Source organism: Amblyomma mixtum, chromosome 5 (genome assembly GCF_055824585.1).
Source record: "Amblyomma mixtum isolate Tamu chromosome 5, ASM5582458v1, whole genome shotgun sequence".
NCBI lineage: Eukaryota > Metazoa > Arthropoda > Arachnida > Ixodida > Ixodidae > Amblyomma > Amblyomma mixtum.
In genome coordinates this window covers 170,851,089-170,862,773 of record NC_143016.1, presented here as the reverse complement: position 1 = coordinate 170,862,773, position 11,685 = coordinate 170,851,089, and the positions used below count along the sequence as shown (strand labels likewise).

The 11,685-nt window shown below is 49.0% G+C and overlaps 1 protein-coding gene across 1 annotated transcript in view; it reads right to left on the bottom strand.

Moving 5' to 3' along the window:
- Positions 1–361: 361 nt before the first annotated feature.
- The window catches only part of LOC149344675 (neprilysin-1-like), a 45,444-nt gene continuing 34,120 nt past the window's right edge, over positions 362–11,685 (bottom strand). The window contains exons 3-4 of the mRNA XM_089547278.1: positions 8,872–9,054; positions 362–550 (exon numbers count right to left, since the gene is read on the bottom strand). Of these exons, the coding sequence (XP_089403404.1) occupies positions 362–550; positions 8,872–9,054 (372 nt within the window). The remainder of the gene's footprint in view (positions 551–8,871; positions 9,055–11,685) is intronic.

The following is an 11,685-nucleotide window of genomic DNA, read 5'->3' as shown; positions in this document are numbered from 1 at the left end:
GCTCCCGAAAAACGTGGCGTTCATCACTGACCGCGTCACATTTGTCGACAGTCTGAAGTGCTTCCTGAGGCTGTGAATATTGTATGAGCCCCGTATATCTACCTGCAATGACGTATTTGCTTCATGTTGGAATTTTGTGTGCACTTGCCTGTTTGTGTATTTTCTAAGAGTTCTAAAATTTTATTTTAACCCCCCCCCCCCCCCCCCCCCCCTATGTAATGCCCAAACGGGCCTTTAGGGTAACTGAATAAATAAATAAAGAAAATAACGGCCGTGCCCAAACATAAGAGACATAGCCGCAGAAGCAATCGAAACCCATGGACGGTGGACGGCCCATGGCTGGAATGGCTGCAAGCGGAGGTCAGTCGAAGAAGGTGCACTTCTTCACCGGGTTCATCTTGGAACCCGCGGGGCATTTGAAGGCTTCCGCGAAGGGCGCAAAGTTCATCATGGCCTTGTTGCAGTCGCCGCCAAACAGGTTGTCCTCAGCTGACTTGGCACAACTGGCAAAGCACGCAGTGATGAAGAACACCTTCACTTCGCTCAGCTCCTGCAACGTAATGCGCGCAGCAATCGGGGGCTGTTCGCACTTCCAACTCATGCTCTGTGGTAACCGAGCACAGCACTTAAAGTAGCGGCTACGATCCGTATGGGTCGAGAAGTTAAAGCCGCCTCGAAGCAAACCTCAGGGAAACGCATCGTGGAAGTTGTCTGTAGAGCCTGCATCATATTCGCATGATGTATTCCAGAAGGGCATAATACTTCGCCTATATTTATCAATCTAAGCATCACCGATGGCGAAATCTCTAAAATGGTTACTCTACTCAGAGTTTACACTGTTTTCAAGTAGGTTAGAGGAAAAATGTAATAATCTCCACACATTTCCTGACATTGTCGAGCCAAATGATGTAGATGAAATACCAACAAAGCAATATTGGAGATATTCCGTCCAATAATTCAACATATGATGCCCATACATCTTCTCTACTAATAATAAAGAACGGGAACGGCACAAAAATTTTTTCGGAGCGAAGCAGCTTATGAAAAAACTAATATTTGTAATCTAGACCAAAATAACCAAGATATACGCTTTACGTATGTGTCTGAAGACTTTGCCCCACTGCTGCAAGAACATGGTTGAGTGTACCCCATTCTATTCTCAACTTATTCTGTGCGTATTGTCTGAGGGATAATAATAGCCGGTCATGATCAGGTTACTTTTTATACGATAAAATCTAATATTTATAAATTGGCCATTGCGCCTCATGACCACCTTGTAGGTCTACTTTTTCAGCCCATTCATTAATCACTGCAAAGCAGGTCGATTACAACGAATAATGAAGTCATGCCAATGCCGACCCCAACCAAAGTTATTAGTCGTCATTTTGCAGAGGCCTCACAGTACTTTCTTTCATGGAGAAAAAATACAGGCGATAGCAACAAAAAACTACAAAATATTATGCTTTGATCTGTAACCACTTTCGCCCGTTATACCATCCATATCCCTTCGCAGTTGTAATGCGGCTTTTCACCACGTATGCCCCCGATTTCCTAATTTGTCTTCATGACTCTGTCACGTGCGTAGACGGAACTGAACTTTCATGAGGGGTGGAGCCGCACGAAAACATATCTGGGGCATACATCTTTTCACTAATTTTCAGAGTGCCATGTATATTAGAAGGCTGATTATCATTTTTTGTTCGAATTTCTAATGACTTAGTGCCTCCTTCAAAGACGATTTTCGGAGCTAAACATTGCTGAGATTGCAGGCATGAAGCGAAGGACGAAAGCAGAAAGTGAAAACTTGTCCTGCCCCACTGGCTTTGATTCCTTTGGATGCGCTCTGCCAATCTTTGCTCAAGCCAAGTTTATCATTGAATTGTACTAATAGAATGTCCGGAGCCGTCCGAAAGAAGGCACTGCAGGCGAAACACTGAAAGTGTAGCTCGAGTGGAATCAGCTGTTTCAGGACGGCAGCACGCTCGGTCTCACCGAGCGGCAGAAATGCATTGGCTTACCGATCCAGAAATAGCTTGAAAAAATTCCTTCCATCATATTGCCACGTATCATTGTAGTGTTTGTTCGCTCACGCTCAAGGCTGCAGGAAAGGGCTGTTATCATTTTTGTTCTTGACGCGAGAAGCGACCAGTCTAATCTATATTGATCGCAGCCATGAAAGGCTGCATCTATGTTTTTCCAGATTACTGTAGATGATCTTGTCCTGCTATCTGGAAGTTTCCTTGCCGGCTTTAAATTTAGCGATGCCGCGAGCAGCGGACATTCGTAGTTCGACGACTGAGGAGCACGTTTGCTGCTTACGCCGCCGCCGAGTGATTCAGATCTTTTGAGGGCGGAAGTCAGCCCAAATAAAGAGCTTCGTTTCCAAGTCTTGTTGGTGTCGTACTGACCGCTGGACTGCCGTCACTACAACGTGACATCTGGTGGAGGTGCTGGGTAGCCTTCCAGGTACCGGACCACCCCTGCAAGTCGTGACGCCAGCCCTTTGAGTTATTCGCCGGAAGACCTGACTCCAGTCTACAACGCAGCCTCAGGAGCCTCCAGCCATGACTTACGCCGCAGCAGTGCGCCGTCCTGTACCTCGACGACGGGACCCAAGCCCCTATCGCCCTTAGCCAGCTGCGCTGGAGCGCCGCCCTCTCGCCCCAACTCGCCCGTCCTACGAGCGTCGTACATGGCCGAGGAAATGCGTCGAGTGGAGAACACCCGACCAGCGCCGCCCACAATGCTTCCACTGCGGAGAAGCCGGTCACATTCTCCGGTACTGCCCATACAGGAGAATGGGCATCCGAGGTTTCTCGTACGACGCCCCACGACCCCGACCAGGCCAACGACCAGCCGAAATCGAAGAGTTCTTGCGTCGGGAAGAATACTCAACGCCCAGCCGCCTATCACGTTCCCCGTCGCCATCGTCACCGCGCTTCGTGTCCCCTAGCCGAGGCTACGCCGTGCGTGGACGCTCCCCCAGCCCCCGAAGGTTAAACTGAATAAAGCAGCCTCTGGAGGTGAGGTTGCTTCTAAGCGCAAGGACAAAGATCCTCCACCGACGACACCTCCGATGACACCTACGACGACGACGGCCCCTACGACGACGACGATCCCTACGACGACGGCGACTACTACGACGACTACTACGACGACTACTACGACGACAAATACCACGACAAATACGACGACAAATACGACGACAAGTACGACGACAAGTACGACGACAAGTACGACGACAAGTACGACGACAAGTACGACGACAAATACGACGACAAGTACGACGACAAATACGACGACAAAAACTACGACAACACCGACGATGACGACGACACGGCCAGACTTGAAGCTTTTACCGCTGCCCTTACACCTTATTAGGAGCGCTAAAGGACTCCAAGTTCTCGAAGCATTCACCGTGTTTAATTTCATTATAAAGCATCGAGACGATGCTTCTTTGGAAAGGGGGTAATGCCACGTATCATTGTAGTGTTTGTTCGCTCACGCTCAAGGCTGCAGGAAAGGGCTGTTATCATTTTTGTTCTTGACGCGAGAAGCGACCAGTCTAATCTCGATTGATCGCAGCCATGAAAGGCTGCATCTAGGTTTTTCCAGATTACTGTACATGATCTTGTCCTGCTATATGGAAGTTTCCTTGCCGGCTTTAAATTGAGCGATGCCGCGAGCAGCGGACATTCGTAGTTCGGCGACTGAGGAGCACGTTTGTTGCTTACGCCGCCGCCAAGTGATTCAGATCTTTGGAGGGCGGAAGTCAGCCCAAATAAAGAGCTTCGTTTCCAAGTCTTGTTGGTGTCGTACTGACCGCTGGACTGCCGTCACTACAACGTGACATCTGGTGGAGGTGCTGGGTAGCCTTCCAGGTACCGGACCACCCCTGCAAGTCGTGACGCCAGCCCTTTGAGTTATTCGCCGGAAGACCTGACTCCAGTCTACCACGCAGCCTCAGGAGCCTCCAGCCATGACTTACGCCGCAGCAGTGCGCCGTCCTGTACCTCGACGACGGGACCCAAGCCCCTATCGCCCTTAGCCAGCTGCGCTGGAGCGCCGCCCTCTCGCCCCAACTCGCCCGTCCTACGAGCGTCGTACATGGCCAAGGAAATGCGTCGAGTGGAGAACACCTGACCAGCGCCGCCCACAATGCTTCCACTGCGGAGAAGCCGGTCACATTCTCCGGTACTGCCCATACAGGAGAATGGGCATCCGAGGTTTCTCGTACGACGCCCCACGACCCCGACCAGGCCAACGACCAGCCGAAATCGAAGAGTTCTTGCGTCGGGAAGAATACTCTACGCCCAGCCGCCTATCACGTTCCCCGTCGCCATCGTCACCGCCCTTCGTGTCCCCTAGCTGAGGCTACGCCGTGCGTGGACGCTCCCCCAGCCCCCGAAGGTTAAACTGAATAAAGCAGCCTCTGGAGGTGAGGTTGCTTCTAAGCGCAAGGACAAAGATCCTCCACCGACGACACCTCCGACGACACCTCCGATGACACCTACGACGACGACGGCCCCTACGACGACGACGATCCCTACGACGACGACGATCCCTACGACGACGGCGACTACTACGACGACAAATACGACGACAAATACGACGACAAATACGACGACAAATACGACGACAAATACGACGACAAGTACGACGACAAATACGACGACAAATACGACGACAAAAACTACGAAAACACTGACGATGACGACGACACGGCCAGACTTGAAGCTTTTACCGCTGCCCTTACACCTTATTAGGAACGCTAAAGGACTCTAAGTTCTCGAAGCATTCACCGTGTTTAATTTCATTATAAAGCATCGAGACGATGCTTCTTTGGAAAGGGGATAATGCCACGTATCATTGTAGTGTTTGTTCGCTCACGCTCAAGGCTGCAGGAAAGGGCTGTTATCATTTTTGTTCTTGACGCGAGAAGCGACCAGTCCAATCTCGATTGATCGCAGCCATGAAAGGCTGCATCTAGGTTTTTCCAGATTACTGTATATGATCTTGTCCTGCTATATGGAAGTTTCCTTGCCGGCTTTAAATTGAGCGATGCCGCGAGCAGCGGACATTCGTAGTTCGGCGACTGAGGAGCACGTTTGTTGCTTACGCCGCCGCCGAGTGATTCAGATCTTTGAGGGCGGAAGTCAGCCCAAATAAAGAGCTTCGTTTCCAAGTCTTGTTGGTGTCGTACTGACCGCTGGACTGCCGTCACTACAACGTGACAATAATCTCCACATCTGTCTTATGCATCAAATTTAAGCATTGAATCATGTTCCTGGAAAACTAATCAATAATTATCCGAAAACCGTAACAAACCTGACGCCGCCCATGAGGCCGAACAGTGCCAAACTTTTGCCTGCGAATGGACACGTTCAGGAACGGTAGGCTTCATGCTAGGGGTTTTGGCAGCCGGCGGATGGACAGACAGTTTGCAGCGCGCAGTTCTTCCGTTTGTGACCAGATGGCGCCGCAGATGCGCTCAGAGCACGGCGCCATTACGGGCCCCGTAAGTTGCTGGCGTGTAAGCCTCGACACAGCACTGGAATAATTGTGGGTAGCAGGCGAATGTGTTCTTCCTACGACGATGTGAAAACGCAGAGAAAATAAATGCTATGTTGTGGATTGCAAAACTGCGACAGAGAGTTGAAAGTGTGGGATGTGATCGTTTACGAGCGTCACGGATCCGAACTGCGCATGAATGTACTGCCCCTGTTCGCGGCCGTCACTTTTTCTGAACTGGCGAACGCAACAAACACGTTCGCCAGCGCTAGATACCGAATATAGAAAGAAAGGTTTTGATCTTTTAAAATCTGCGAGGGTAAGTGGACAACATTGCCTCATGAACAAGCTTTCCCGCCACCGAAACCGTCACTCTTTTCATTTGCTGTGCAGAGTGCTGAGACCCCATATCTCGTAAGTTAAGGTGTGCGGCCATTCATAAAAGGAGCGCGAGGCCGAATTAGTAACGAAAAAAAAAAGACGACTTACGCTCCCACATGCCGCTACTCTATATTGCGCAGTGCACAGCCGTGCGAGCGGACAACGCTTCCCGTCAGTCAGTGCATTGCACTCCGTCACGGTGCTAATGATGAATTTCGCCGCAAGTAGCGCGGTTGTCGTTAACCAAAATCGATTTGCGTTACGGCTGCTGTGATGAGTGGTTGGCACTTCGTCAAATGTTTAGGGGAATCCCCCAAGGTGGAGTAGATTTGTAATAAGAGAGTAATTACTCATAGACGACCAACCCGAGTGCCAGCCATACAGCTGCAAAGGAAACCTACACAGCTTTCTCAGAAACTTCGTAGTTGAAGAAAAATCCGTCCTGGTCCGGGGTTCGAACCCGGAACCACCGCTTCACCGGAGCAGTCGCTCTACCAATTGTGCTAACCGGGACAGCAAGCTCATGGTAGGGCGAGAGCGAATTGATCAATAACTCGAAGTGGGAACTGCGTTGGCCAAATGTTTAGGGGAATCCCCCAAGGTGGAGTAGATTTGGTTGTCACTTCCTCGCGTCCATGCGAGACAGTCACTGCATACCGCATGCATACTGCAGATCCGCATACCGAGCATAGAGCGTACCACAATTTTATATGTGAGGCTGGCATAATTGTGAACTCCGAGCAGTATGAACGCGTTGCCATGCGCGCGTTATAACAATTATATCGCGGAATTCTTCGAAATGATTGCACGCCAGCTTGTGAAGGCTGCTTGATGAATGGTACTACTTAATAGATTAGATAACATTTGTGTGTCTATTTTAACAAAAAGTAAAAATATTTAGGGTTTCCTAAGCACCGTTAACAGGTTGTAAACAAATGCGTACGATGTGGATGTGAGCGTTTTAGAGCGGCGTCTGCATACGTGTACACAATACGACAACAACCTCCGCTGCCGCAGGAGCATTGAACCTTGTAGTTTTAGATAATAATAAAAAAATCAAGCAAAACTTCAGCGTATGCAAAGACAAGCATTCAGGCGATCCACCCGTTGGCTCGAACTGGCGTAGAGCTCAGTGGTTCTCCTCAACATGAAGCCCGATCCCGTTGCCACGCCTAAAGTGACCAAATTATGGTTCTCACATGCCCTTCCAAGCTTTTAGCGAACCACAGTGTCGTCTTCCCGCTCCTTTGCAACCGTATCAGCCGAAACACTGCCTGTCGGAATCGAACCATGACACGCAGCAGCCGTCGCGCCTAGGCGCGCGCCGAGCGATCAGGAGGCGTGTAATGGCGTCGTGATCACGTGATCAAATATGGCAACACCCATGATACGGCGCTGTAAAGCGTCTTTACGTGTAGGGGCAGTCGATGGTACTCGAAAGACGCTGAAGGTTATTTGGGTTCCCCCCGATTCCTGCGATAGTGCGGTGCCTGAGCGCCTGAAAATGACCCTAACGTAAGCTACATTCGAGGGCTCCGAACTTCGGGCTGAACAGTCAACATATCCAGGGCGCCCTTCAGCGGGCTTACCGCCGCTAAACGTTCCGTATCAAAAATCAAAAGCTGCGAGTATTCGAACGAGCGTTACCGAATAACTCCAGCGTCAGGACCACTTTCACTGAAAGGCGCATTGAGGACAACCTCATCTGTTTATTGTTCTAAGTTAAAACTCGTTCTCCAGCTTTAGCTTGTTATATTAACCTTTATCCGATCGCGCAAGCTGCATGTATTTCCGAAGAACATTATTTTAAAAATCTTTCCACCAGTCGATTCAAACTCGTGGTTTACTTACCAAAACGGCGAATTGCCTCAGTTTACAGGTGAATGTTTTTGTAGCGTAGACTTTTGGATCCATGCCAAATAATAGATGTCAATGCATGTATTTTAGCCACGAAGTCGGCCAGTTATTTAGTCTCTTCTAGCCTATGAAAGCCACGTTTTCGGCGAGAGTGGTCTCTTTCGTATTAGATGGCCGTATTATATCGAAATATGTAACTTCTATTCCTGTTCAGCTTCCCTTCAACTTGAACTACTGTTAAACGAAATCGCGCATTCTTGGATCCAGCGTATAAGGGAGAAAAATTCTAAATTATGCTATGCCTCTCCTGCGATGTATTACGTGTTTGCATGTACTCTCGGTGACAATACTGGCTGCATTTATTTTCTTAAGTAGTTTGCGCGTCCAATTGAGTGGTGTGCCTTGAATTTCTGTGGAAATTCTACGTAAGCCACACAACCTAGTGATGTCAAGGCGTGAAACAACGCGCTACATGTCTACACTCAAAACACAGAACAGCAATCACAAGCGCCACGTTTCACAAGTTTCGCATATTAACTTTCACAGCTGAACATGGAGAACCGCGAAGACCGGCAATATACCTAATTGAACCTTTTGAGTGAATGAAAAAGCATTTAATAAATCAAGACTGGGCGGTCCTTTAGAATACAGAAAGTATCTTACCTTCGTAAAACCGTACCTTCATGACGTTATTCTCAGTCACAGTCTTTTTTAAGATGGTAAAGGCTGCGTCTAAAATCCGTAATAATCTTTAGCTATGAATGCCAGTCGTTCATATCGCTACTGTGGTTGCCAGCGCTATAGTCTTTCTCTGTCCATAACTTCAACCATATAGTTTGCAGCCCAGTGCACCTGGGTTGTGCCTCCAGGTCCGAACAAGGGACGAATATGTTTGTCCTGGAAGGCTGAAGATTATGAAAGCCTCCTTCCGTGTACGAGGCTCGCGCCCACCCAACGCCAGAGGGCGGAGAAGAGAGCTGTGGGGCTTGAAAGAGTTAACAAAAGCCGAGCGCTTATACTCTGGTTTGAACCCAACCTTTTCGTTTTTAACCTTTATACTCAGGAGGGCGAGACACCCAGTCGGCTTAGTTATTCTGGGAAAGAAACTTCATCACAACTTACATCAGAGAGGTGGAGATCACTCTCGTTCGCGTGTTGCTGGAAGGCGGCGAACGCGACCTCCATCGCGGGCACCTCAGGGAACACGCTGGCGTTGTCGTCCAGACAGCCTCGCTCGCGCTGCCGAAAGATTGGCCGCACCGCCTCGCTCAGCCAGGACGACACGATGTTGCCCAGCGGGTCCACCTGGAGCGAAAATAAAGCATGTCTTTTATATTTTTCCTTCTTTCAATCAAGAACATGGATAAGCTCATGAAAACGCTAATATTCCCTTCAGTTACGGCGTACAGGTGAGCAAGATATATAATATACTTCGAATGGCTCAAATCTCTGAGCCCTTGCAGCAAGTCACAAAGAGCCACATCAAGCTAGGCACACCAAGTCAAAACAACAAATTTAGCTTTAAAATGAAGGCCTCCACAGTTCATGTGAGTGCGCAGCAGTTGCGGAAAGCATTATCATTCTTTCCTTTGTCCGCACAAATCAGCGCATCAAAAGGCTACAAAAAATGAGTCGCTTAAAAACAATATAGTTTAGACCGTGAAAACAGACACGACGCAGGCATATGAGCAATCGAGAGGAAATGTTGTTTTAATCATCAGGGGGAATGGAATTTGTACAGTCGGGCCATATTCCTAAAAAATTCTAAATAATTCTCCTTCAACAGGAAAACAATTCAGCGAACGGAACATAAATATCGAATCTCTAGCTAGCAGAACGTCAGGAGGATGCTAGTTAAGTCAGCAGTCAGTCAGTTTTTTTTTTTCAAAAATGCCACCGACGACGGCAAACCTGAAACTACACTTAGGCTCAACTTAGCGCAACACAACAAGGATACTTGACAGCAGGTCCAACATGCAATATGATATCGCCAAGGAATGCTGTTGGCAAACCGGAGCAATCACCACATAAGCGGGATCAAGTATTGCGGCCGGCATGTTGTGACCGTCACCAAACTTTTTCAAGAAGGACATAGTCGAATATTACACATAATTCATTCCTCATCGTAGTCCTTCCTCTAGGTGACACAAGAGTGCCGAAAAATAGTTTTCTGGAGCATGAACGTGCCTTTTTCAAGTAGAAAGGAGCTAATGTCACCATCTCTGAAGAGGAGGAAGAGCAAGAAACAAATAATCAAGGCCAGATTTAAGGCCCAGCGAAAAAATGGGGTTTCTGCGCTAAGCACCATTGATCGTCTGTCAAGCCCGAGTGACGCCAAGTAGTTCAGGAAGGGCAGAGAGGGTAAGGAAAATAAGAAAGGGTAAAGGTAGTCGTACATCAGTACAGAACATGTTCAGTGTCTGCCCTCATATCCGCGCAGTTGGGACTGTGAACTTTGTCACACCATCCGAAGCTGCAGAGCATCAGGAACAAGTGCGAAAAAATGTGCACTTTGAGCATGCGCTTCCAAAAAAATGGCTGTGGTTTACCTCTCATTAAACATGGAGGGTTACGAAAGCAACATCTGCACGTAGATATATATGTCGCTGAGCTACATTGCCCACAGTCTCGCAGTTTCACGTGCTCTTGCACGACCATACTGCGCATGCGCGAGGAGCAAGTGACGTCACTGCGCACAGCTGGCATGCCACGCGGCGGGCGCTCGCTTTCCTTTCCTTAAAATGATCGGAGTGCAAAGCGTTACAACTCCAACGCCATTGAACACAATGAACGCCGACGGCCTATGGCTTCAGTGCCGCGTTTCTGGCACAACGTTGTCAATGCCAGTGCATGAAGCGCATACCTGTCACTACCGCCACTTAGCTTAAAGCATGTTTGAGGTGTCCGCTGTTCTATGAGGGCACTTATGCGCCTTCCAACTGGTTCAGGTGTCCACCGATATGTGGACACCTCGCCCTCACCTCACGCTATGTATATCCTGGCATAGCAGAAATAAGCCATTGTCAATTTTATGCACACCACAAACCACGCAGATGGCGATGCGCAATCGCTACTGTGCATCAGAGAGGGACATAGAGAGGCAGACCGTCGGCGACGCGATGGAGAGCGCGCGGCTGCAGCGGCGGCTGCGGCTCCGGCGCGCCAGCTGTGTGCCGTGTGACATCTCCCGCTCCTCGCGCATGCGCAGCTTGGCCTTTCCGGAGCTCCGCGAAATGGCTCGGCGACTAGCGTAGTGTTGCTTTCGCAACAAAAGCAACTTAAAGAGATATAACGAAAGAAATAATGGAACTAGCGAATGAGGATAAAGATAGGAGGCAAGAAGCGGCTACGAAATTGGTATACTTGCAAACGTTTGCGAGCTGATAAATTTTATTGCTAAAGAAATACTGCTTGCACTTTTCTGCCATTGATGGAGACTGGGATAAAACGGGGCTGCGGCTGTGCTCCTCGCAGTGCTGTACTATGTCGGAGGATGCGTACAAGGCGAGGCTGGAACGGTGTGCAGCGGCCAAGTGACTGCGCCGTGCTGAAGAAACAGACGACGAAAGGGAACAACGGTTGTCGAAGCAACGTGCGTATGCTGCAGAATGGTGAGCACGCCGGCTTGTTGCGGGTGCACCTACAAGTTCAGAGTCAAAAGCCATTTCTTTACGGATCACCAAAGCGTGTTCATCGGAATAAATCAAGCACATTTACAGTAGACCCATGTTGTGTCCAGAGTGAATCCATACGGGTAACCATATTAGCAGAGCCAAGTCGTGACCAGTGTTGCACTATACGGGAAACCATGTCCAACTACCAGCAGAACCAAGCGCAGCCAGGTGTTAATGCTTTTGCAATCAGCCAGGCTTAACGAAGCTAAGCCTTCAGCCAATTTTTTTTAGACAGCAGAAAAGAAGGCCACTTTTTATAGCA